This window comes from Elaeis guineensis, chromosome 6 (assembly GCF_000442705.2).
Source record: "Elaeis guineensis isolate ETL-2024a chromosome 6, EG11, whole genome shotgun sequence".
In the NCBI taxonomy this organism is placed as follows: Eukaryota; Viridiplantae; Streptophyta; class Magnoliopsida; order Arecales; family Arecaceae; genus Elaeis; species Elaeis guineensis.
In genome coordinates, this window is record NC_025998.2 from 12,957,693 (window position 1) to 12,985,485 (window position 27,793).

At 39.0% G+C, this 27,793-nt stretch overlaps 2 protein-coding genes across 11 annotated transcripts in view; one reads left to right on the forward strand and one right to left on the reverse strand.

The window, feature by feature from the left end:
- The first annotated feature begins 2,514 nt into the window (after window positions 1-2,514).
- Window positions 2,515-4,699, forward strand: LOC105047194 (glycerol-3-phosphate acyltransferase 1). Its single transcript, XM_010926012.4, has 2 exons — window positions 2,515-3,322; window positions 3,610-4,699. The coding sequence occupies exons 1-2, from the start codon at window positions 2,600-2,602 to the stop codon at window positions 4,495-4,497; spliced, it is 1,611 nt and encodes a 536-aa protein (XP_010924314.2). The 5' UTR covers window positions 2,515-2,599; the 3' UTR covers window positions 4,498-4,699.
- Window positions 4,700-10,123: 5,424 nt separating this feature from the next.
- The window catches only part of LOC105047193 (uncharacterized), a 32,374-nt gene continuing 14,704 nt past the window's right edge, over window positions 10,124-27,793 (reverse strand). For 3 of the 10 annotated variants that reach the window (XM_073259213.1, XM_073259206.1, XM_073259214.1), the window contains 11 exons: window positions 26,126-26,293; window positions 25,404-25,770; window positions 25,173-25,316; window positions 24,784-24,936; window positions 24,587-24,703; window positions 24,001-24,078; window positions 21,808-21,957; window positions 16,640-18,862; window positions 15,958-16,026; window positions 15,032-15,160; window positions 12,265-12,794 (listed from right to left, as the gene is read on the reverse strand). In XM_073259213.1, coding sequence (XP_073115314.1) covers window positions 12,732-12,794; window positions 15,032-15,160; window positions 15,958-16,026; window positions 16,640-18,862; window positions 21,808-21,957; window positions 24,001-24,078; window positions 24,587-24,703; window positions 24,784-24,936; window positions 25,173-25,316; window positions 25,404-25,770; window positions 26,126-26,293 — 3,661 coding nt within the window. In that variant the 3' untranslated portion in view covers window positions 12,265-12,731. Of the gene's footprint in view, window positions 10,163-10,190; window positions 10,682-11,987; window positions 12,190-12,264; window positions 12,795-14,799; window positions 15,161-15,957; window positions 16,027-16,639; window positions 18,863-21,807; window positions 21,958-24,000; window positions 24,079-24,586; window positions 24,704-24,783; window positions 24,937-25,172; window positions 25,317-25,403; window positions 25,771-26,125; window positions 26,294-27,793 lie in introns of those variants that run through there. The other 7 variants (XM_073259207.1, XM_073259210.1, XM_073259209.1 and 4 more) reach the window with 7 other exon arrangements.

Below are 27,793 nucleotides of genomic sequence, written 5' to 3' on the forward strand. Positions count from 1 at the left end.
ACCTTTGGCAATTAAGAATGGCAACAGACCAGATATGCATTGAATCTGCTAATATTCATACCTGCTCCACAATTTAACACCATTTCTGTATCTATTTTGAGTTGAATCGGATCGAATCGAGTCAAAAAGAGATATAATCGAGTCAGATCAGATAGATAAGAGGGATCGGATTGGATCGAATCATATCAGATAAAAAACTCATCAAATAAATATTATAAAATAATTATAATTTTTGAGAATGAATTTAGATTAAGATTATATTTGGATAAATTTATGGCGGGATATATCATTATTCGTATTTGATCTGAATCTACTTTAAATATTTTTTCTAATCCACATCTGTTTCAAATTTTAATAAGTTTGAATAACATTCACTCCATTAAGATTGAATCAAATCGAACATACGATGAATCAGCTAAAATTGACAGCCCTAAAACAATGGAATAGGTGTAGCCAGAAAATCAGATATAGGCATCCAATTTAAAAAGAAAAATGGCATGCATAAAATTAAGTGTACCACTGAATCACTGATAGAAAAGCGGCGGGACTGCTTCTGGTTGCTCATTTCTCATCCAACGCGTGAATTATAGAAGAATACCATCTTATTATACGGTGCCTTGCTACAATGTTCACTTCCTTTCCGTAAGCTGTAATAGGCTTCATGTCACCCATTAATAGTAATGTCGGGCGCGATTATCTCCCATGTACTCTTTTTTTTTTCTTTTTTTTTTGAGGATATCTCCCATGTACTCATTTCCTCCTGAATATGTTAAAACGCGCATGCACTGTGTCAGTGATGCATGCGGTGGCACTCCCTTCTAACATGGACAACGAGATTTTTCCCTACAAAATGCTTTGTATCGAATATTTTTCATTAGCATGCTATTTCCTTTTCTGGTAGATAATCTCAGCTGGTATCGATGCAACAGGCTGAAGGTGGAGAGTAACACCTCTTGTCAATAAGAATATGTGATAAATACATTCCCACTTTATTAATTTGGTAGTCTTTTTTTTCTTTTCCTATGAAACACCTAGAAATTAAACTAGAAGATGTGCATGTATTGAGGTGGAAATATTTATAAGACATGGACAGTAAAGAGGCTTATTTATGTAACTGGATATATAAACACAATTATTAATTTGTTCGGTAGTTTTTTCTCCCCGCGTCCTATGAAACCTATAGATATTAAACTAGAAGATGTGCATATATTAAAATGAGAACAGTACTCATAAGACATGGAGAGTGGAGATACATGAATGCTGTCTATGCCAATTGGTTTTATGCTATAGTAATTGGTCTTTGACACGTGCAGTATATAAGAGCTAGTATAGAATCTATAGATGTCTACGACGTCCCTATTTGATTTTAAACTTTTCCTATTTTTCATGTATTGTGACAGATACATTCCATTTAACTTATAAGGTGTACTCATCTGGTTTCCTTAGGATTTGGCCAAGGCTTCGTCAATGATAGGTGTATAGACTTCTTATAATTAACGTACCAACTAATAAGTCCTCAAATTTCCGTAATAGCAGGTCCAACCTTCATCGAATCTCTCTTTCCTGCATAACGTCAAGCTATTGTAAGTGATTCTTACCCAAAAAAAAAAAAAAAAAAAAGAGAGCTATTATAAGTGACGATCGCTCACACAGACAAGGCACTCGCTCAATATTCTTCTCATCCAGGGAAACAAACAAAAAAGATTGATAACCACGCACACACACCTCATAAATCACAGCTAGTTTCTATCGCTAATATTTCAATGCAAAAGCCTTCATGTATCATGACATGGTCGCACGTAATCGGACTCATCATGACAGTGTTCCTGTTTCCGCATCACATCAAGTGACAAAGGGAAAATTCATGTATACAAATATGTAAGTTTACTGAGAGAGAAAAAGGGAAAATTCATGCATACAAATATATATAAATTACAGCGCGAAAGCCTTGATGTATCATGCATATTCACATGGTCGCATGCGATCATAGATATATCTCTGTGGAATAATATTACATATATATAGCAACAGCTACTAACCATTATTTAGAGTTCCTCTCCGAAAAGTTAGGCTCATCGATAGAGCAAAGCAGCAAGTCCCTCTAGCTTCAGTCAGCTTCCCAACAGTGAGATATTTTGCATCAGGGACCTTATCTCGTGCAATAATTTCTTTTCAAACCCAATTGAACTGGAACTGGAACTGGAAGCTAGGTCGGGATGGCCCTGGTCCAAAAGGCTTTTTTATCGTATGCCCCGATAAAGGCGGTCCAAGAACCATTTAATGTGGCCATGGACGGGTTGTGGACCGAACCCTCTTCCCGAGGGGTTCCCAAAACTCTGATACCGCTGGCCCGCCAGAAAGCCGTGTGGTTTGGTGCCTTGGTGCCCCCATTAATGTAAGCGGTGCACGAAAGCACATGGCAACCCATGGTCAACCCCACTTCTCACCAACCACCATCGATCTCCATTTCTTTATTAATGTTATATGTACTCACCATCTCTGTACTCTTCCTACACCTTAACTACGGCCTCTCCCTACCATAAAGCACTGGAGAAGAGGATCGATAAGAAGAGAGAAGGGGTGAGAAGAAGCGGTGGCAATGGTTGTTCCCATGATTCTATTAACGATGGTAGCACGCTGGCTGTTCATATTTTATAGAGCGGCTAAGAAGTTCAGAAACTATGGTTTCCTCTATAGAAACTCTTCTAGATTGCACCAAGTTTTCTCCCTTTACTCCAGCGTGACCAAGTGTTGTTTGGATGGGAGGGAGGCCCAAAGTATAATTTGTGACTTCGAAGGCACTCTTCTCCGATCTTCTTCTCTCTTCCCTTACTTCATGCTGGTGGCCTTCGAAGGTGGCAGTATCCTCAGGGCTTTCCTCCTCCTCCTTTCCTTCCCATTTCTCTGGGCGTTGGGCCACCATGGGGGATTGAGTATGAGAGTCATGGTTTTCATCACCTTCTGTGGCCTAAAAACGAAGAACATGAACCTTGTCGCAAGGGCAGTGCTCCCCAAATTCTACCTCGAGACACTCCACCTCCAAGCCTATGAGGTGCTGGCCTCCACTGGGAGAAAGGTGGTTCTCACCGGCATGCCCAGAGTCATGGTGGAAGGCTTCCTCAAGGAGTACTTATCCGTGGATGAGGTTGTAGGTACTGAACTCCAGGTTGTTAGAGGGAGCTACTTCACTGGCCTCATCTCTGGCCGTGTCTTATCTCAAAAGCAAAAGGTCCTCAAAGACCTTTTTGGGGAAACAAAGGCTGATCTAACCCTTCTGAACCCCTCCAACCCTCATGATCATCTCTTCCTCTCACACTGCAAGGTTTGTTATCTTCTTCCTTCCCTCTCATTATATTCCTTGAAAGTAACAAGATCTTGCTCTAGCATAGCACAGAGTGCATGAAAAGCCAGCGTCCCTCTCAGTCAAAATCTTTATATTTTAATGATCTGCAAACAAAGTCCACAAGAATATTAGAGAACTAGGCTTAAGAATATAGGAATCCTTAATTTTCTTCACGGCTTGTGGTCATGGCCCATAGGTCTCCCACTCTTCTTTACGAGACAGTCCCTGATCTGCTAGCTCTTTTTCTAACACTCAAGCCATTTCAGGAGGCATACGTAGTAAGCAAAGAAGACCCCACCAAAACAACCGGCAGCATGAACGCAGTAATGCCAAGAAACAAATACCCAAGGCCTCTAATATTCCACGACGGCAGGCTGGCCTTCTTCCCCACTCCTCTGGCCACCTTGGCCCTCTTCCTTTACCTCCCCATGGGCATAGCCCTGGTCACCATCCGGATCGTTCTCGGTCTCATCCTCCCATACAACGTCGCCATGGTCATCGGCGCCCTTACTGGCGTGCGCTTCCGAGTCGACGGCCTCAACCCTTCCACCATGAACGCTAAGACCAGCGGAGGCAAAGGTAAGGGAGTACTGTACGTCTGCACCCATAGAACGCTTCTGGACCCCGTCATGCTAAGTGCGGCGCTGCAACGATCGGTGCCGGCGGTGACGTACAGCCTGAGCCCGTTGTCGGAGATGATGTCACCGATCAAGGCGGTGCGGCTGAGGCGGGACCGGGAGCCGGACGCCGAGACCATGCGGCGGTTGTTAGGCGAGGGGGACCTTGCGGTGTGCCCGGAGGGGACGACGTGCCGGGAGCCGTACCTGTTGAGGTTTAGCCCGCTCTCTGCGGAGCTGGCGGACGAGATTGTGCCGGTGGCGATCGACACGAAGGTGCCGATGTTCTACGGGACAACGGCGAGTGGGCACAAGTGGCTGGACCCGGTGCTGTTCTTCATGAACCCGATGCCGGAGTACCGGCTTCAGTTCATGGAGAGGGTGCCCCGCGAGATGACGTGCAGCGGTGGCCGGCGGAGCGGGGCGGAGGTGGCGAATTGGATCCAGAGGCAGCTGGCGGAGGCGCTTGGGTTCGAGTGCACGGCGCTGACGAGGAGGGACAAGTACATGATGCTGGCCGGGAATGAAGGGGGGTGAGAAAGCGGCCGGAGAGGAAGAGTACAGAGTAGGACTCGGTTCTTGGATTCGAGATCTCGAGAGATTGGTGGCTTTGGACCATATGACTTGTTCTATTATCCTTTTGCTTTCGTCAGAAAGAAATATTTTTCTTTTGCTTGCTATACGTTGGAGAATTATTTTGTACAAGGAATGAATTGGTTGTCCCCTTCGATTTGGTTTCCTTCCGTTCTTCGTCTTATTTTGTTGGGCATCTGAAGTCCCGGGACTTCCACTGAAAAGCGTTGGTACTCGGCAGGGAAGCAAATGAACAGTTGTTAGCACGTGCTTTACACGTGCATAGGTGTTGTTTCTGCAATCCCAATCCTAGAGCCGTAGAACTGGTCCGAGACGCTAGATTTTTATCCGACGGGTCTAAATCTGATATTAGTATTGAATCCATTTATTCGGATTTAGATTCAGACTTAATAAACTATAATATAATTAGATAGAATTTGAATATTTAATATCCAGATTCGGTGATTCAAAATTTGAATAATATAATATAATAATATTATATATATATTAAAAATATTTTGAGCCGTTAGATTAAAGATACGGTCTAAAATTTTCAAAGGGCAAAAAAACTCTAGACGACTGAGGTCTGAGATCGTGATCTCAATTCCTACATCTCAATTCTTGAATTCTCCAATCCCTCTCTCTGTCTCTCAGTCTCCCTCTTTCTGTCTCCTCGACGGTGCTTCTCTCTCCCCTCCTCTCTCGCTCTGATCGTCCTGCCTCTCCTTTTTCGTCGCGAGATCCGTTCGCCAGCAGTCGGATCCCGACACCAAGATCGTGGATGGAGAAAATCCTCTCCCTCTCTCTATCTCTCAGTCTCCCTCTCTTCCTCTCTCAGTCTCTCAGTCTCCCGCTCTCCCTCCCACCGAGATCTCTCCATCAAGATCTGATCTCTCCAAAGGCGCCAAGCCTCCCCCTCTCCTGCTCTCGACTTCCTCTCCCTCTTCCTCTCTACAGAGATCCAATCTCCTCTCCGTCTTTTCCCCTTCGCCGCTGTCTTCCATGGCTCCGCCGCTCCGCATCCCTTCTCTCTGCCTCGCATCGTCTCCACCGCCATCTGGGCCACCTCTCCCTCTCCACCACTGTCCTCCATCGAGATTCGATTTCTCTACCGCTACTGATGTCTTAAATGATTTTGAATATGAGTTTCGAATCTCGAAATCGGATCCGCATATCCAGGACCCATTAGGGTTCGAGTCCGATACTTTAAGGCTAGACCCATCAGGTATTCGGATCCGGATCTGATATCAATAACTAAGAGCGAGTCCGGATATGCATATCCAGATTTCGATTCGAACCCGACTCGTTGGCAGGACTACTTAATTTCCAAGTTGATTAATGATTTTTATTTTTATTTATTACTTTAAAGTGGGAAAGTTGAATATTGATACGTGCTCAATTATTTATAATAAAAAGTTTAACTGGTGACCGAATTGTGTTGGTGCACTTCTCCTTGGTTTCCTTCTTAAACCATGAATTGAACCGAGCAAGGTATATTTATAAGAAAAATGGAAGATGGATGTGGAAGTGTAATGACTAGAGAGACCATCCAATGGTGTACGCTGCCGGGGCTACTGCACCGGTGAAGGTTTTATAACGTTAGCTGGTTTAACAAATTTGAAATAATAGGTCCATTGGTTCCAATAGTGGGTTCCAATTATTAAAAGATTCTTTATTTTTGTTTTTTTTTGTAATTTTTATTTTTATACTTTTTAAGATCAAAAACAAATAGAAGTCAATTTAGGGATGGATATTATCTCTCTTTTCCTTTTTTTACATCTTCGTGTGGCACTACATCAATGGATGGTGAAAAATATGAACATGCTACAAGATCTCATTTATTATCAAATATATCTCTAAAATTGTTATATATATATATCATGTGATATAAGGTGTGATATAAGGTATTATATTTTTTTTTTTTTTTTTTTTTTTTTTTTTTTTTTTTTTTTTTTTTTTTTTTTTTTTTTTTTTTTATTTATACCATGAATCATACAATCAATCACACTAACTTAATAAATTGCACCAAACCCCCCCACATCACATGATATATCAATCAACTCTCTTAAGGTAAAACTGCGGCAGCAAACAAATGAATGATACAAGAATACACATGTAAAATTATTCTATAAAATGCACATTCATTTACAACCTAGTTTTAGGTAATTTCTTTGGTAAATTTACGTTGGTTGTGCAGCTTTAAGTGCCATTCAATTTATTGAAAATATTGATGTTTAATAAAAAGAGAATTATAACTACCTTTGATTTATAAATCTGTCATGCGTCCAAATTATATGAAATAGTAGAAAATTTATTGTGATATTTTTTTTTTAATCATGAACATGAAAATGATCTACTGGCAAGTAGATTTTTGATGCAGATCATTTATTCAAGGGTAAGGATACGCATGGTGCGATTCCGTTGCATTGCGAAATGCCATTAGTCGCTGATTTTTTCTTCCTTTGGTAGAAATCAATAAAATGTTTTAAATTGGTTTCTTTATAATCAATTCGGTAAATACGTCATTTCTGTTGACTGGGTTACTTATTTTTACTTTCTAGAGTATTAATTGGAAGGAGAATCAAGAAGCATATACCAAGAAGAATAGTAGGAACTACAAAGGAGAAATCCAGCTATGCTACAATGAAAGAATCGATGTAGGTACTCTTGGGGTGTTTGGTTGGAGAAATGGAGGTCTGGAATCGGAATCAAAATGGATGACTTCCATTCCAACCGTTTGGTTGGGAGGAGTTCCATTCCGATTCCGATTCTGGGATGGAATGGGAATGGCTCAATCTATATAGAGCTCAATCCCTACTTTCCTCTATGGATTCAATTTTTCATTTTAATTTCGATTTCGATTACGAACCAAATATTTGATCATTCTGATTCCGATTTCAAACCATTCTGATTTTCATTCCCATTCTGATTCTGATTACGAACCAAATATCCCTTACTTTCCATCACCCCTCTTATGTTTATCTTGCTTGGACACGAAGTAGACTCAAGGAGACTACTTATAGCAATAACGCTTCAAGAACTATTTAATACAAAATGGAACAAAAGTGTCGCATACTGAGCAAAATTTGGGCGTCAATGCCCCTACTGTGATGATGCATGCATGATAGGCATGTTGGATTGGGTAGTGTGTATTATATTTGCTATAACGAGATCAATTTCTAGCACTGATATCATCCCAACACATTGTTTAACCAGGCGACTGCATTGGCATCCACATGGACATCATTAATCTAACTCCAGTCATACAATTAGAAGACCACTATAATTTGCCAGCTGATCTCAAGAATTTTCCTCATGCCGATCGGTGCTTTGCTACGTGTCGTTGTTCCACCGGCCCTCCCGAGAACCGCACCACTCCTGTAAATTGCACCGATTGCTTCTTGCTGCATGAAACTCTCTACGGGATTGACCATTACAGCAGCAATACATGCAGCAGCCAAAATATGACAAATGTATGTATGTATGTATGTATGTATGTCTTGCAGCTAGCACTACAGCAGCCAAAATATGACAACGATGGTTTGGCAGTGTGGTCTTTGAGTTGTATAACATTTTCTAAACAAGCTATTTATATTTAGTCACTAAGAAAGGAGTTTTCAATTAGTGAGTTCAAGGGAGCTGCCACCCATCACATGGTGCTGGCTCCACTGACCTCCAATTAGGCCTTCCCCTCATCAAGACCTGCCACTGTAGTAACTCCGTCCTCCAACTTACAGGGCACCGAAAATGACACTGCCATGATTTCGGGTCCTCATCCACTGATCCCATAAGAACTTAATTGCCTGCGAGAGGAAATAGGGAGCAGATAAAAGAGGAATAGGCCTTTGTTTTCATTTTCAATGCTGAAGCAAGAGAAACAAAACACCAACATCAGTTCCATGCAAAGAATAGATTGACGACCTCTATTACGGTATTAGGAGAAGTTGTGGATCGAACAAAGAAGGTAAGGGATAGGATCCAATGCCCCCATAAAAATACACCATCTTATGAGACCGAAAAGATAGAGAGAACACACACACACCCGCACCTTCTTACATGCAATTTATGAAAGGCACGAGATCACAGTCGGCACCTACTCATCTGAAGATGAAAGTAGTATGGATATTATCCGTTCGAATTTATTTTCGTATCCGAATCAATTTGGATATAGATAGAAATTTGAGAATCTGACTAATATTCGTATCCGTATCCATATCCGTCAAAGAAAAATGGATATGAATATGGATAGATAACTATCCGATCCATATCCGATACCTGAATTTACATATAATTTTATATAATAATTATTAATTTTTTTAAAAAATATATAACTATATAAATATATTATTTATTTGATTTATTATTTATTTAATAATATCTTGATTCTGTAGTCATAAAGTTTAATTATCTAAGTAATACTATAATTATATCCATATTTTCAGTATCCAAATTTTATCCGTATTTATTCAAAACAAATATGGATATGAATTTTTATATCCGAATAATATCCATATCCATATTTATATTTATCAGATAAAATAAATATAAATATAAATATGATAATATCTTATCTTATCTGTATTCGATCCGATTTCAGCTCTATATCCATCACACCTGCAGCTATTTGCAAATGGCTGCAATCTAAACCTAATTATTTGTGCACATGAATCCTATAATGCACAGCTGAATATGTTTAAAAATTCAACATCGGCTTTAGGTAAGAATTGTGTGGATATCTGCAAGCTCATACAGAAAAAGAAAAATTGTCCTTCGACCTCATTTATGTCCATTGAAATTAAGTTGCATATTTCTACCCATAAAAAACAGTTCTATATGAAACTCTTGTTGCCTTACTTAGATGTCCGTATCTGCTTCAGGAGTCAGTGATGCAAAAACTGTAAATTTTTTCTACCAAAAGAAGGCGCTATAATTTTTTTCACATCTTATGTTTCCCAATGGGTCAACTTCACGTTATTCTTCCAGCGAATTAGTGCTTTGAATTTATTTTCTGTACCCTAACTAAAACAAATCCGAACCACTTCTCTGATGGAAACGTCGGACCAAGCACGCGCGCACAGTGGAATTAATTATGGAGCATCGAGACGGATACCCGAAACTTAGCGTGGCAGAGCACCCGCGGACAGTAGAACAAATAGTGGAGTACGGAGAAAAATACTTGACGATAAAAACTTACTACAATTAGACGTCCAATGAAAGTAAAATACTTATTTTTTAGATAATTTTTAATGGAAATGGGTGAAGCATTTGTTGCTCATTTCACCCACAGCATGTGCAAGAAGAGACCCGCTCTGCATCACTAACATCTAAACACAATAAGCATTGCGATCTAACTTGCTTGCTCTTTCAATTTTCTGGTCGTTCTCACATGCATTTTCTTTACAAGCTATGGTAAACCATTTATTTTTCATCCAATGAGACGGCTCAAATTCCCCCCCGCCCACCAGCCACCCCCACCAAAAAAAAAAAAAAAAAGAGAAGAAGAAGAAGAACTTAACCTGTAATGGTGATCATATCTCTATGCCTAGGAAACAGAGGGTGTGTGTTCACATGTTCAGTGGTGATCTCGACCACCGAAGCTCGATAATTATTGCATGGGCTTCCCTCCTTTCTTCAAAAAGAAAATATATAACAGCAAGTCAAGTAATGTTAGGATACATATATTTACTCATGCAAAAATCTCTACATGAATATGGTACGAGAGGACTGGTGCTGCATATGAGAGGTGAAGCGAGCCATGACTTCACGCTAGCAACCAATACATATATGGCTGTTACCAAAAAAAAAAAAAAAAAGAAAGAAAAACAATACATATGCGAGCGAGAAACTTTTAGAGCCGAACAGTGCCCCAGGGCATTTTGGTTGCACGACATGTCATGTTCCACTCCACCAGCTCCACTAAAAAATCCATGTGGTCTACATAAATGGGAGTTGGTGGCAACAATTGAAGTACGTACGCCATGTGAATGCACACTATAATCTGTCATCCTTTTAAGTGCGTGCGTACAATTGACAGTGATTGCTATTATTGTCTCCTTTTGGTTGTCTCCTGGCTTGACTCCTGCCCAGTGCCCTGCGCTGCGGCATTTAAAGCAGTGCTGGACTCCGGGCTGTTCCGCTAGCTTGGTCCCTGGCATTCAGAGGAGGGTTTTGAACGGTAGACGCAAGACAAGGATGGAAGAAAGAGGAGCAATCATATACTGCCATGAAGCTAGGTTTGAAAGCAATATTCAAGTAATTATGATGGAAAGAAAACGGGCTAAGGATGCATTTTTACGCTTGAGTTTTATTTATGTAGCTGCCATTCCACGCATTCACCTTGTCCCCCTTGATAGGAGTAAAATCGTATCAAATTAATAATGACAGCGACTTCATGTAATCACGGTAACAAAAAAGCCAGCAGCATATAAAAAAGAAGGGTATTAGTGTTCTCTACAACAGAATTAGAAGGGAAAATTGATGGATGATTAAAGTAGTTTGTCATACAGTGTTAGCTCGGATGGATGAGCCTCTTAGATGAGGTCTCGGGGATTTGATTCGGAGAAGCATCAGGCTTCATTTTAAAATCCTGTTCCACGAGCATAGACTCGGAATGCACACGAACCAGTTTCCGGCTTCTGAGTGGGGTGGGTATGGTGTAAGGTGGCTCTGGCCTTCCCTCTCTTAAAAAAATTTAGTTTGTTTGTCTGTCTCATGCACGTGCCAACGACAGTAACGTATGTATGGAAGATGGCCTGAACATTATCTCCAATTGACCAGAAGATGGCATACCAAATTCTACAAGTTGTCCAAATAAAACAAGGCTAAAATTTTTCGGACCCATTACAATATGGCCCCATCACCCATATTACCGTTAAGCACTAGTGCCTGACTAGAAATCTCCAGTACTGGTGAACCCAAAGATTGTAAACTCTCTGTTGCCTTGATAACGCCAAAGAGAACCACATGTGCATTCACCCAGAACAGATCGAATTAATTATAGAGGACAATAGTGAAAAAAAGATCTCTTCTTCCATTTCATCCTCAATCTATGAACTAGGCCAGAATTAGACCGATCAGTCCAAGGCCTGTCGATATACGTTCATGAACTGACACAAAATCTTCATAAACTAAGCATCTCACCGGCTTCCTGCATTCCTTTTAATGATCGAGTTCTGAGGGAACAACCTGCTGGACCATACTCAAATTGAGTTGTGGTGGATTTAAAGAACCGCTGTGTAAGCGGCAGTAGAAATAAATGGGAAGAGCGTCCACTCTATTAAGGGGAACAGTTCACACGGCTAGTAATAAAACCAAATACAATGTATAACGTGCCACAGTACCGGACCCCTACAAGACAGAGATATTGCCGGTGCCATCCCCGACAAGGCTGCCTAACTTCACATATCATCACGTTATGTTTGGATGTGCGTTCCCCGTGTGACAAGCAAAGCAGCTCGCTTATGAATCATCATCCAAAAAACTACTTTGAAAGGAGTTCGCGACAACTTTTACAAGAGAGATTGAAAATGGATGAACAGAGATAGAAATGATGATGAGATATCAAGATCTTGTACTACCACCATTTCGCATTTACATGCCTATTTATGTCTCCCCAAAGGCCCAAACACCTCCGCCAGGTCAAATAAGCTCCAACCTCTTAGAATGTAGGATCAAAATAGATAACAAGCATTATATTCTTCTGACATAGAGAATGTTTGTTACACTACTACGTTCCCGTAAAGTATGATGTTCATGCATAATAATGGAAATAACAAGCATTGTCGTCCCACACATCAGCACCACAAGCTATAATGTACAAAGCAAAAATATAAAACAGTAAACATCAAGACTTATCTATGGGTACCACAATGTGCAGACAAATATTTTTCCCAAGGTGACCATATACAAGGATTTACTGAATAACAATACATGAACTGTTTGATAGAATGACAATTTATTTAGATCTCTATGAAGTTCTCATCTTAGACACCTTTCCATGCTACTAAGCTCCAATGAAAGAGGAGCATTACTTAAAATTAGAAATTAAAAATCAAAGAACTAGAAGATAAAGAACAAAGATTCTAAGAGTTTACAAACCTAAGAGCTACAATTTGAACACCCCATGACCCTCCTATTCAAGTCTTCATTTTTTTTTTTTTTAACTCCCTCATGCAACCAACAAGCCCTTTGCTTGTATCCTACCGAGCGAAGAAGCAAAGTTGTTTTTTCCATTTAGCATGCTTCATATAGTCATCTGTATCCTAACATCCATAAAATAATTATGGCAATACTAAAATTTTGTGTAGGACATATTCATGATGAAAGAATATTGGATTCTGTTTTTTCATTTATGATATCCATTGAATAATAACATAAAGCACTTCTTGTCTAAGTAACTACATAAAAGATCACTTATTGTATGTGCATGTGCTGGAGAAAGAATAGCTTCTGCTGCTTCTCCTAGTGAGTTTTAGGGGCCCATCAGGGTACAAAGTTCTCATGATTAAGCATTTACTTTTCCAGTTAGAGACCAACATCTTAGGGCTAACATGGGATCTGCTCAAGGACATACTAGTTTAGGTAAATATCTCATCCATTTCCCAGAAGAGTATGGCTTCCCACAGTACCCATATTACTTAGGTTGAGGCCACAGTGATATATCAAATGGATTATTGCTATTTTCTCATCCGTATACTTTTTTTTTAAGAAAAAAAAAAAGATGTTATTCTGCAAAATGAATGGCACTTAGTTGGGGATACAAAAGATGCCAAATGTAGTTTCTTTTTCGGTTCAATCCCTAACCATGACCTTTGAAACTTCTACACAATATGACCATGACGAGCTAGCCTTGGGGTCAGCATTGAAGATCTATGCCATTGTTCCTATTAAAAGCTCCATTCATTGTTATTGTTTTTTCTCCCCTCTTCCTGTCCAAATCCTTTTTACAACTTCCATCCATTATATCTTAAGTCTTCCTTTTTATGCCCCTCAAAACACAAACCCAAGTTTACCATCCAAGCCTTCTCATATCAATTTGGAGATACATATAGCATTTCAGGCAGTTCTCCACTATCATTCCTTGATCAGGTACAAATCCGAGGTTTTATCCATTTCTGATGCTATACTTTTCTTACCTGATATCCACGGAAGCATATCCTTTTTATTACTCATCCTGTGCACTTGAGCCACATTTTATTTAACAGTGTAATCAACTAGAAATAAAACAAGGCACAGATGCGATTTGCTCCCAACTAGTTTCTACTTGCAGTAGATTTAATTTTCTAAATTCTGAAATAAGGATATCATGTCCAATATATTCCAAAACTAAAAAGCTGTAAGGATTCAGATGGTGCAAAGGGTTACAGATCAGGCTCCAAGAGAGGAATTTCAGTCCCTTTAATTGCTAAATGCTAATTTACATAAAATATGGAGTTTATGCATAGAGAGAAATGAGACTGTTAAGCAGCAGGGAGGTCTGGAAGAGGAAGTGGTCTGTAAAGTATGTGCTGAGTAATTACCAGAAAGTCAAAGAGCAACAATCAGAGGTAGAAAATGAACCCAAATGGTTTCAAGCGGCAACCAAAAGAAACTTCATTTTCAAGATAATTGTTTATCCAAGCATCCAACAACACTAAGGTGATGCTTGGATGATTTTCTTTACAAGGAATCACTTTGGGCCAACACACGGAAGGGATCCAAAAGATTCAGTGCAAAAAATGATGCAGTCATGTTGATCTTAAAGTGATCAGATTTTTGCTAAGGGAATTTAATAGATGAATGATGAAAAAGTTCGGCTAAACTCTGATTTCCAGCAGGTACTGCAGATAAATAACAAGACCCCTTAGTGACCCGCACTGGCTCAGACGCTAGACAGGAATTTCAAAACTGGTGCCTGCTACAAATGTTGGCTAGCTAAAATTTTACTCATAAGGGGAAGAGGGCAAGCATAAAGATTGTAGTTAGCATGCTGTATGGGATGATCACTTTTACATGGCTTTCCATGCTTATAGCTCAGGAGACTTTCTTTTCCATTATCGTAACCCAGGTTTCAGGAAGCCTCTGCATAGTGCAATAAAGGCTGACAATGTAACCTAAATCCTTGCAGCCATAAAATAGAAAGACAGCTCTTATTCAACTAGCTTTCTTCCCTATCTTCAAGGTGGGATGCCCATAGAGCTTATGAATCAAAGCAGCATGGGAACTTATCATAGGACCTTTAAGGCTTAATAAAATGGCATCTAGGCACAAGTAAACTTGATCCACAGGTAATAAAAGAGGGGATTCTTTGACCAGGCAGTACATATGGAAGGCAGAAACCACTGATCTTGATAAATGCTCAGGAATCTGCTCAATAAGAGTGTAGAAAATTCTCTCTACATATCCATCTGCGACAAATGAGTCGTTCTTTACCAGTTTCTTAAAACTAACGATACAAGCCCATTACTAGCAAATGAAACAGCAAAAACATTGACAAAATTTATTGAAACAAGTTCCATACCAGTAGATTAGTGCATTTGCTGGTCAATTTACTGCTTTGTGGCACCCTTCTGTGGTGTGGAGGGATAAGAAGAACCAGATTGTTCAGCAGTCTGCAGATTAGCCCCTTCACCCTGCAAAGATATATGTCCTGTGAAGGTCAAATAATTACAGTATTTATCAATATTTAATTACCGATTTTATGGTGATGGATTAAGACTCCAGAAAATAGTTGAAATGAGGAACAATGCCTAGAGGGCTAGATGTATTAGAATTACACATTCTTAGAAGAGTTAGGAACATAAGTTCAGGGAGACACAGAAAAACAATTTCTTGGAAATTGGTTTTCTTAGTAAGTTTGATCCACACCTAAAAAATACATCACTGAACATCTAAAAGTTATTCAGAAACTATTGTGGTACATGATTATTTGTGGAGAAAAACTAATTTCCTAGAAATTTATTCTCCCTCTTCATGTATCTTTTCTCAGTTTATCTGCACCATTTCTCATCTTCCACATCAGTTACTTCTACTACTTGATACACCGCTTTCATGTTCAAAGAGGAATTTTCTGCTAAGCCAAAAAAAATGAAAGTTCACCATCCAAAATGCTCAAAAGTTATCACAGCAGCAACCCCATCTCTGTTTAAAATATGGCAGACACTTTTTCAAATCTGAGGAGTATCTCTGTCAATTAACAATTTATCATAAGATTATGCACGAGCATCTGCCACAACTCCTGAATATGCCATTGTGAACAAATTCAAATCAAGCAGAAGCATGTCATTGTGAACAACAACAGAATGTCATGATCATTAAGCAAACCATATCACAAGTCCTGAATAGGCCATTGTGAACAAATTCAAATCAAGCAGAAGCATGTCATTGTGAACAACAACAGAATGTCATGATCATTAAGAAAACCATATCACAAGTCCTGAATGCTACCTGAGATGTCTCAGCCTCCTGGAGACGATCCTGCCTTTGTTGATTATTTCCGTATTGCATAGGAACAGTCTGCTAGTCACAAAGTTCAGCACAAAGTAAATAGCATAGTCATGATAGTATCTTAATATGGTAATCAAGTATTTCTCGCAAATGAAAAGAAGAATAAGAAAGTGTTGCTTGTAAAGTTAGAATTATAACCCAACAGGAGGGAGTACCCATCACACGGGCACACGCGCACGCGCGCGTGCACACACAGAGATACGCACATACATATGTACGTACATACATACATACATACATATGTGTGAGTGTGTGTGTGTGTGTGTGTGTGTATAAAAGTGCACAGATTATAGATATTATAATCTAAATGAAAAATGCAGTTAGCTGGGTTAGCCCTGATCTTCCTGTAAAACCATAGAAGGAAATTGAGAAAGCTGATGAGCATTGTTGGCTTCAAATGTCTAAAACATCAGTTGTAGTGACATTTGGTTGGAGTCGCACACAAAAGGTCAAAAGGTGTCATACTTCAAGATATAAAGGTTGTTTATAAGTCAGCACCCTCCTATTCTCACCAACAATGCCACATTGAGCAAAAAACCAGAAATCTACCTTAGCTTCTCTCAAAGAACTAGCAAAATGTCATACATAGATCCACATTTGTGCCTTAAAAGAAATGAATCACCTGAAGGTAGTAAGTGATGTTTAAAGCTTCAAGTTCTGATGCACTGATTTGCTGCTGCCGCTGCAGCTGGAGCTGGTATAGCTGCTGCTGCTGCTGCTGGAGCAGCAATAGGTGCTGCTGCTGCTGTTGCTGAAGTAACTCTTGTTGCTGCTGCTGCTGCTGCTGAAGTAGGTGTGGCTGTTGTTGCTGCTGCTGCTGCTGCTGCTGAAGCAGGTCTGGCTGTTGCTGCTGCTGTTGAAGTAGGTCTGGCTGTTGTTGCTGCTGTTGAGGAAGTTGGGGTGGTGGTTGTTGCTGTTGAAGTAGTTGTGGCTGTTGTTGTTGTTGCTGCTGCTGCTGCTGCTGCTGCTGCTGTTGAAGTAGTTCTTGTGGCCCTTGCAGCTGCTGTGTAATTAGCTGTTGTGCCTGTTGTTGGTATTGCTGTTGCTGCTGCTGTTGTTGGAATAACTGTTGCTGGAGTAGCTGCTGCTGCAGGTATAGCTGCTGTTGCTGCTGGAGATACAGGTGTTGTTGCTGTTGAATATATAGAAGCTGCTGCTGCTGCTGCTGCTGTGTGGGGTGCATCTGCAGGTTCTGTTGCTGAGATTGGGATGCTTGCTGTTGCTGCTGGAGTTCTAGGTTTTGATTTTGCTCTGGTGAGAGGTGCTGCTGTGATTCTTGTTGGTTATTTGACTGCTGCTGTACCTGAAGCAGCACTTGTTGATTCTCTGGATGCTGCTGCTGCTGATAGTGCTTTTGTTGCAGTTGCTGCTGTTGTTCAATCTGCTGCTGCTGCTGCTGCAGATGGTTCTGTATTTGCTGCTGCTGCTGCTGCAGATAATACAGATGTTGCTGATAGTACTGCCAGATGTGAGGAGCAAATCCTTGGTAACTGTGAGAATACCTGTACTGCTCATTAGCCTGGACAGATTGCTGATAAACTTCAGGCTGAGGTTGGGAAGTAGTATGGGTGCTTAATTGCGGCTGTCTATATACAAAACCCTGCTGCTGAATATTTTGTCCAGGCCAGGCAAGGTTTCCAGTTGGGTAAGCTTGAGCAGCAGCCATCTGATATTGACCTTGGGTTTGGTTAGCTTGCTGATCTGGTGCATTACTCGAAGCCGGTGCATTACTCGAAGCCTGAGGCTGAAATGGATAACCATGAGTTATGAGCATCTGTGAGTTCGAAGCAGAAGGGTGTTGCAACTGTGCATGAACCTGCCACTGTTGAGACTGCGAAACTTGAACATAACCATGAGAACTAGTATTGGAATCTTCAGAAGCATGCCTGCCATAATACATTTGAAACCACTTTCCTGCACTGCTGGAATTTTGAGGAAATGCACCACTAGCAGGTGAATCTTGATGTGAATTAGTTTGTGACCGGGCTTGCATTTGGAGCTGTGAGTTCATTTCTAATTCTGAAGGATCTAAGTCACTAGCTGGATGCAAAGAACTGTCATCATTTTGAAGACATGCCCGAGAGGGTGTGTCTGATTTCATGTCTTTCAGATCGGGTTCATGAATTGCTGAGACCTCATCTGCATTTCCCCCATCCTGTTCTTTGTTTCCATCCGATACGGCGGTTGCTTCCTGATGAATGTGCTCATTCTGTTCTCCATTTCCATCCAATACAGAGGTTAATTCCTGATGAACACAATGTTCATTTGAAGTGATTGGGTTGGACTGCTGAGCATCAGTGTCTAGAGAATTCATTGAGAGATTATCAAGTGCAGGTGGTCTTAAATGGTCACTTGATTCATGGTCAGGGAGTACTTTAATGTGGTTCCCAATGTCAGAGAGTTCTGACAAGACACCTGGGTTTTCAGCCTCATCAGGACATTCATAAACTAACCCATTAACCTCCACATGCAGTTCAGTTCCTTCTGGTATAGACTGTTTTTTGTCTTCAGCAAGTTCCACCTGCTCCTCTCTTTCACTTGTACAATTTTTGTCTTCTTCTGGTTGCAATTTGTCAATTGTAACCCCTTCACACAGAAAACCAGCACTGTCTTTCAGTTGTGGGCCATCCATTAAATGCATATCAGAGCCACCATGGTGGTCATCTCTGCAAACATGATGAGATGGAGAAACCAACATTTGGTTTCTTCCTTCCTTGCTCTTGTCCAAGGTATTTTTCTCAGGGACAGTGTAGTTAAATGAAGGCCTCATTATATGAGGAAATAGTTTCCTGTGACGACTCCATGCCATTCTGATGTCATGAATGGTTCCATAGAGGTCCACAAACTGCCAATAAGAAATTATTATAAGCAGCAAGATTCTACTCACATAATGTGAACGAATCACTAGCAGATAAAACCCAAACTCTAAAACAAATTTATCATGTGCACATTCAGTTACCAACGTTGATTAGTATCAAGCAGCAATGAAACTTACATTTGGACAAGGATATTATTAGCAGAATTATGCCAACACTTGGCATCGTCGCCAAGTGACCAGGTGTCCAAAGTGTTTGACACTTAAACCCCCGAAAATCCCAACATAGGAAAACTCCACACAATATATATATATATATAATCTAAATTTGCTGATGAACACTGTAAGTTGACTAGTCCATAGCATTTTTTATTAAAGATAAATTACATTCATGCTACAATGCCAAAGTAAAAAGAAATAGGTACGACACAAATTAAGATGGCTTATATAAGAACAACCTTGGTTTAGCATCTTGAAAAATTATAATAATCTACTTGCAGAAGTTAATTTCAGCAGTCAAACAAAGTCCTGTCATCTCCAAAACCACCAAACTGTCCCATAATTTGTTGTGTATCCAGATCATTGTGAATGGCAGTAGTTAGATTAAGTATTTCTGAATGTCTAAGAAGGCATAATTCTTGGAAATGGAAATTTAGTGCATGATTATTAAAAAAGAAAACTACACCTTGCCCATTTGCTTCAACCACCTCAACTGTTAGATTATTTACCAACAACACATGTTATTAAACTGTTTATGAAGAAGTGACAGTAAAGTCTAACACAAAAACAAACAGCACCAAGTAGAACTTTCATTTATTGGACCTGTCAGATAGTTCACAAGCCATATCCTAAATCAGCAGACAAGTGTGAGAGTAGCAAAATATTTCTGTATGTATTCTACTACGCAATCCAAACTACAGAATAAAACATCAAAGCTCCAGCCTCATTCAAATACAACTCTGAGCGAAGCCATATCCTATCACATACATTGCATATAACATACCTCCTCTCATTCCCATATATAACACAAATTTCCTGTGCCAGGTTGCACTGGGGAGGGGGGAGGTGTCTCAGGTTCCAAACCCAGGTAGGTTATTTGGGGTCCATGAATACTCCTTGAGCAGGAGCAGAAGTTTGCCCCACCATCCTCAAATATTTGCACCTTTTCTCATTAAATGCATCCATCCATATAAACTCCAACACAGAGAAAGGAAAGAGCATATTATATAAAACTAGAAACATATGTATCCGATTTAATTTAAGTCAATTGATGGTATCACAACCATCCATCAAGTACTCCTTTCTCTAGGATAGACCACTATCCTCTCTAGGATAGAAAAAACAAAGTCGACCTCCACTCTGCCATTACTGCTGCATGCCGCCCTCCGCCACTTGCCACTATGGCGTTCCATACTCCGCCACTCACCACCACTGCATGCTCCACTTTGTGACTCATCACCATCATGTGCTCCACTCTGCCGCTCGCCGTTATGTGCTTCACTCTGCCACTTGCTTCCACTGCCTTCTCCACTCCTCTACTTGCCATCACCGCATGCCCCATCTTTCATCTTGCTGCTGCCATGTGCTCTACTCCACTGCTCACCACCACAACATGCTCCCCTCAGTTGCTCACAACACAGCATGCTCCCTCGGGCACTCACTACCACTGCTTGCTCCCTTCTGCCTCTTACCACAGCTACATCTTCGCTCCATTGCTCCATGCCACCACCATGTCCCCCACTCTCCCACTTGCGACAGATCAGAATGATAGCCATAGTGGCAGTGGACAAAATGCATGACATGTGGAGAGGAGGAGAGAGGAGCAGAAGGATTGGGAAAGGAAAAGAGAAGCGAGGGGAATGGAAGGATCGAGATAGATTAGAGCTTGATCTTATCCATGTGTTGTATGCTAGACATAGGGCTACCAAAAATCAGCCCAACAAATATGGGCCTAAAATTTAGGATGCAAGCCCAGTCCATGGCCTATTCTGACTAGCCTGACCCAAAGCCCATCAGCAGCTAATTAGATCTAGCAATATTAGATGCTTGGTCAAAAGGGACTGCAGGTGCCCACAAGCAGATCACAGTGTGTCTTAACATATCTCAATAGCCCAATAAACTATCCAATATGACCGCTTTGAAGTAGGATAACATACCATTTTCCCCCAACTACATGGAGCTAGCTTATCACTATTAGCATCTTGAGGGAACTTTGAAGCCTCTATCTTTTGCTAACAAAATCCTCTATACACAGAGTTCATTTACATTCCTTTAGTTTTCTCCATGATGGCTTATATAATTGTGTTGAAGCCTTTGATCTTTGTTCCAACTGCAACATCATTCAATTGGTTTTACATACCATTTTACTCTATCGGTGCAACTAGTACACTTCATCATCTTAATTCCTTTCTTAAATTCCAAGTTTTGCCAATAAAAATACCCAGCATTTTCCATCTATGCAATTCTCATTTTATTTACAAAGATTCTATTTATTACAAAATATTTGAATTCATATACCAACCTGATTGTTGTCCTAGAAACCTACCTTGAAGCACCAAACACATGCAGTGATTGCACAAAATTCAACAAGCAACTATCCATTATATCCTCCCACTTCCAGTATAGAAGCTCCAGGATAACGAGTATGATCACATTATCTCTTGGGCATTGATTTTGATTCAGACTAGGAGACTGAAGAATGCTGACACAAGGTTGTTGTCAGCATTCACATAGAGGATTTGCTACCGTAAAAAGACTTGGATGACCGGATCTGGCTGTCAATTTGTTTCTTCTTTTAGTGCCTTCATGTTGCACCAAGCTTTCAATCCATTGAAACAAACACACTGGCTGACTTTGGGAAAAAGAACCAGAAAGGTATGTCAATGAGTAACAGTATAACTTACTTTTAGCAGTCTTCCTTTAGCGAATACTGTCAATAAAAATGAATCAGAGTGAGCAAGAAAATGGAAGCTCACCTCTAAGAATAACTTTGAGATGTCTTCACGATCTTGAGAGCTTAAGGCTTTAGATACATCTGACTCAGGAGCTATAGCATTTGCCACAATTGAGTCTAATTTTGGTATCTGTTCTGCCCCTCCATGAACGGTTATAAAGCGTATCAATCCCTGCAAAAGTAGCAATCACAAAAAAACATGTCCCATGAATTAGGAAACAGAGAATGTAATCCAACATTTAACTTTCTAAGTTCCTAGTCAACAGCAAAGGTTAAGGATTTCACATCCATATGGAAAAAATAGTATAGAATGCATTATATAATGCCATTATGATATATTCTTCAATATTTCCAGTATCTTCTTATTCTAATCTATCACTACCAGAAAAATTATGCAGCTTTTGGTATGGTGAACAAGGATAGCTGTGCAATCATTCAAATCTTCTGTTCATTCTGTTAACCCTGCTTTCGCATCCAGTTATACAGAAGGTTGACTGGAAAAAAGAGTACAAGAATGATACCACTTGGAAATTGAACTTTGAGCAAGATGTTTAGCATCTGTGCAAGTACCTTCTAAATCATGATAAAACATGTTGGAAACTAGCCACACTTGAAATTTAAATGAGAAAATATATAAAGCGTGATAGAAAGATCGAAAAGCACTATTTCTGTTTCCTCATTAGCTCAGCGAAACTAGTTTAGATAGAAAGCAAACTCATATTTTTAACTAGGAAGATAGACAACACATAAGCCGAACTAGCAGATTAATATTGAAAACAATACTGAGCTTAGTCTTGCATCATTCTAACTTAAGACATAAAATTTCTAGTACAAGAAATAATAATAGAAGCATAATAGAGTAGTAAAATGACAGTATAAAGCACTGGTAAAATAGGTGGATTTGAGCCAGTCAGAGTTAAAGTGATGAAAATTCAAACTCGATATAACAATCTAGGGATGTTCTACGAAGAGGATAGGTTTATGTTTGCAGTTCAAGAATGAGGTAGGGAGACGGCCTACCACATTTTGAATTTCAGATGTAAGGAATTTTGAAGGAAAGGGAGGGACCATATGAATAAAGAAATAAAAATGGCAAATAAGGATTTAATAAGCCGAAGTCAAATGGTTGTGTTAAAGCCTCTTATTACCTTTGGTTAATATATAAAATGGCTTTTTTTCTTATATTAAAGTAAGCATGTCTACAGCTTGTCTTTATCAGCTGAATCCTCATGTTGAGTCTTCATGGCAGAGAATTTGGCTACATAGCTGACCCTGTTTTGATAGGAAAAGCCTTTGTTCAATATGATGGGAATGATGATGCTGACAGAATCACATGATTTTAACAGGATAACAGATATTACTAATAAATTACTAAACGAGAGTAGGATTGAAGAAGAAACCTGATTTCTAGTGAAAAATAAAAACACCAGATCACCGTCGATGAATTTATAAAATTGGAGAAATAATGGAGGGAGCAATAAGAACATAGAGAACTAATTTAGAAGTAATGAGCTGCCAATACTTGCTAGTCTTTTACAACATGTATTCTCATCACTACAGACACAAGGAACAGATTTAAGCCTACAATAGCAGATAGTTAAGCTATGAATCACTAAGGATGTCAACAAAGATAAATCCTAATGCAAGCACACTAGGATAAAATCACAGAACAGGTTGCTAAATTAATCAGAGAATGAAAGGCCATGACTTGAGAACATAATGTCTAAACAACCAAGATTCCATATGTAGGTGAAAATTAGACCACATAAAATGAAATGGTTTCAAATGTTACAATTGCATATGCATGAATATTGATGAAGTCTACAGGTCTTCAATTTTTAGGTACCCCAATGGAGTAGAAAATTTGTCTCAAAGCTATATCACTAGTCTACACTTCTCACAAAAGGATCAGAGAACCTAATGTGCCAAGTAAATAATGCATATCTAAAAAATATCCTAAATGAACACTATCGAGAAACAGATGATACTTTGAATCATAAACTAAGTAGGAAACAAGTTTGTTTTGATATGAGAATGTCACACTCAATGCTAATTATACTTCCAAAGTACTTAAGCTATTAGTGGTAACTAATAAGTTAGTTTATTGTTAATTATGCAAAACAGGATGCATGATATGATCAGACCACCATACAGAAACTCAATGGTGAAGCAATTGTAATTGGACTGATGGAGAAGGATGTTATAACTTATAAACCTCTATAATTGATTTGCTCGGCATTTGTTGGATTCCCTTGATGAAGACTTCTCTAGCAGCATCTATGCTACCGCGTGCCTGTTAAAAGAAAGGCGGTATTAAAATATGTAATTGCTGAAGTGATACATATAAAGAAACCTATCCCAGCAATGAGAATATAGCCATTGAAATAGTTTATTGATTTTGCTTTTTACATCTGAAACAACACCAATGCCAATCACAAGCTTGGATGAAAGGTGGAAGATTGAAGTTAGGTAGAAGTTTAGTCATAAACCTGTCAAACTATAAAATGAAACTAAATTTCATATTAATGAATATAAGGGCATTCCCTATACTAGAGAACATGCCACAATCTAACCCAGTTGATGAGAATTATGCATGAGTCGGCTACACCATTGCCCGTAAACGATGCACTAAAATGTAAACCAGTTCTAGTGAGAAATGAACAAGGATACCTAAAGTTTAGGATGTCTCCTGAGTAATGAGGCAATTGGAGTAAAAAAGAGGGAGAAACCACATGAAAATGTGAATAGCTAAAATTGATAAGTCAAGCATTTAGGTAGAAACATAAGTTTCAGATGCCTACCAAAATTGTGAACTGAGCAAAATTGGTGTACAGAACTGGAAGAATTCGCAAGACATGTTTCTCTTTAGCCATTTCAATTGCTTTCTCATATATCATGCAAGCTGCATCAATGTTTCCCTGCAAAAGAGAGCAAAAAGTGTTTGATTCCCACAGCCTTTTACTAGTAGAAATAAAAAATATATCGAGACAGTATGTACCATTCGTTTTTCCATGTTTGCTTCTCTGTTAATATTCTCAATGAACTCATTGTCTGAATCCATAATACTTTGATGAAACAGAGCACGAGAACCAAGAACATCACCAATTTGCTCTTTGAACATTGCGCAATATAAATGGAAAGCTGGAACTCGCTGCTTGCGTAAGAGCATTCAAACAACAAAACTAGTAATCAAAATGCAAAAGATTGGTATAAAAAGCTAGGATGCTGGTGCACTTCATTCCAACAATGCAATGATCAGTTTGATTAGGTATACACTATTTATGTACTCCAATTAACAAAAAAGTCAGATTCCTATATAAAAGTTCCTCTCTTTAACAAAAACTGATAATGGTCAAGATTGGTAACAAGGGTCATGCTTACTCGTACCTTCAGAAAAACTGTCAATGCTCGATCAAGAGCATATTTTGCTATCTCTCGCCCACCCTTAGCATCCACAAATTCGACATAACGGATCCAGAACTCAGAGTAGTTAGCACAAGGAATTAAGCATCTCTCATAAAGTTTCACCGTCTGGCATTGAAAAGGTAGTTTTCAGATGATAACAAGGAGACTAAGTAAAATGCCACTTAAATAGCATGAATGTAGAACAATTCATACCCAGTCAAAATCCCCCTGCATCTCAACAAAGTCAAGATACTGATGCCAATTTTCGAGCTGATGATCATCAATTGGCTTCACATGGAAATAAGGCCTCCGTATTCGAGCCTCAAAGTAACTAATCTTTCTGTCTAATTGATTTGATCTTTGATAAAATAGTTCCCCAATGTCTAAGTATTTCTTTACTGCATTAGGCCTAGGAAGGCAATCTTGTTGATCCAAAAGATTCCGGATCACATTGGAGATTTCAGCATATCCACAATCTTTTACATTTTCTGTTCCACAGTTAAATACAACTTCTGATGACACTTCAGTGTCTTTCTGGCATTCAATCTCTTCCTCCCATGTAGCAACCAATTTTTTAAAACTGAAAGATTGGAAGTAAGAGTATCAGTCCATTAAAGTCGCCGTGATTTGTATTTTGAAAAATATTGTGACTAAGCACCAAAAGAGGGAGAAAAGGAATGGAAGCGAATTTAGTTTCATCTACCTTAGTAGCATATTTTCAGGTTACACTGAGCATACATAATAAGGAGTGACCAAAAGATGGATCAAGCCAGTTAAAAAAATATTAAAAGAAGACCAAATTCAGCAATGAGAATAAAATAATTTCTGACAAACAAAACCACTGGTAGCTAAGGTATTGTGAGTAATTCACTCGTGAATCATTTTCTCCAGCTTATTTTCAAATAAAATTTCAAACAAAAAGCCTGATAATTTACCTTTCATAATAGTTGTGTAGCTTCTTTATCGGATATCTCAGAGTGTTGATATAAATATGAGCTAGGCGACTCCATTGCTTCTCAGAATATTCAAATTCAATATATTTATCCCATAAAAGATGGCACAAGTAATCCTTCCCGACAAAAGATAAGCCTCTCTCGTATAATCTGTCACAATAGTTTAAGAGTTAAAATTACCGCAGGAAGAGGGATCAGCAAATTTAGCTCAGATAATAGGAAAATTGGTTACAGATTTAGGGACATATCTAAAGTGTCATATAAGTATGAAGGTGGAAGCATTCTGTCTCCTAACCATATACCTCCACTCAACAGCAACCGAAGTAGGAGAACAAAACATATATTCAATTCAAATGGAAGAGTATTAAATGTAGGATTACTAAACTTCCATGGAGTTGTTGCAAGATTTTGGAAAGAACAATCGTCATTCAATAATTTAAACTATCTTTTGTAATGCAAAAATTTTGCTTTTACATGGTTCTACACACAACTGAACCTATAATACAATTTGAAACATGACATCACATAAACCATATAATAATCATCCAAAATACACTACAAAAAGGGGTGAAACATGACATGACACCTTGTAAAACTGTGAAGTATGAATCAATATGCCAAAACAGACTAGCTGATCCAAATATATAAAAGAACATCAAAATGGATTCATGGATCATCAAGTCATCACCCTCCAAAATGTACGCTGGAGTTAAACCCCAGTAATAAAATATAAAATTAAACCAATTCATATTGAGAACTCTGTCATAAAGAAACAAAGCAACTGCAGACATATACCTAAAGGCAGCTAAGCACATTCAGATTAGCATAAAAATGACCTGAATAAACAAATTGTGTGTATTACACACACATATACCCATAAACAAATACATACATACAAACATAGACATATAAAATATACATACGTATAAATACAGCACCATTTCTTTCTGTTTCATAAAGAACTGATACCAAGTTAGAGAATTCATAAAAAGGTTTTAAGTCCCATGTGGTGGGGGCCCCCAATTTTTCCATGGAATGGAAAGCATCACCATCCCACCCCATCTTGACACCTAGGACAGGGGACGCCCCACGATGCTGCGATGATGGTGGGATGGTCCATCCTAACACTTGGTATGGTACCCCACTCTAGTGTCCTACAGGATGTTCCATAGGGATTTGAAACTATGCTTCATAAAGCAAAATCTTCTTAGTCTGATCGTCAATTTTTATCATTTGGTGTCTTGTAGTACAATGACCTAACAAGTAATATATATTGAAAATATTGTTGTAATAATAATAATAATAATAATAAAGAAACAAGATGAATATATCAATATTCTTTGCAAGATTATTCATAGCCTAATAAATCTATCAAAACAAACACATCCAATAACTTTCCAGCTCCAGAAAATTATCTCATCAAGCAATCACAGATACATGTACAATCATGTGGAAGATTTAATTTTATGACCCTCAACTCTATGGACAGTACATAAATCAAAAGGTAGACTTCTAACATGAAACCTAACCTTTCTATCACCAAAATTCCTTATAATAATTAAAAAAAAAAAACATCTCCTCGTAATTATCGAAATATTAGTGCAAACCATGCCATATTAGTATGGACTGTATTGATAAGATTTGATAATA

What these genes read in the sequence shown, in the direction of transcription:
- LOC105047194 (XM_010926012.4), top strand. Translation starts at nt 2,600, where the DNA reads ATGGTTGTTCCCATGATTCTATTAACGATGGTAGCACGCTGGCTGTTC. An exon ending in TCTTCCTCTCACACTGCAAG is followed by an intron (nt 3,323 to 3,609) that starts GTTTGTTATCTT and finishes AAGCCATTTCAG; the next exon opens with GAGGCATACGTAGTAAGCAA.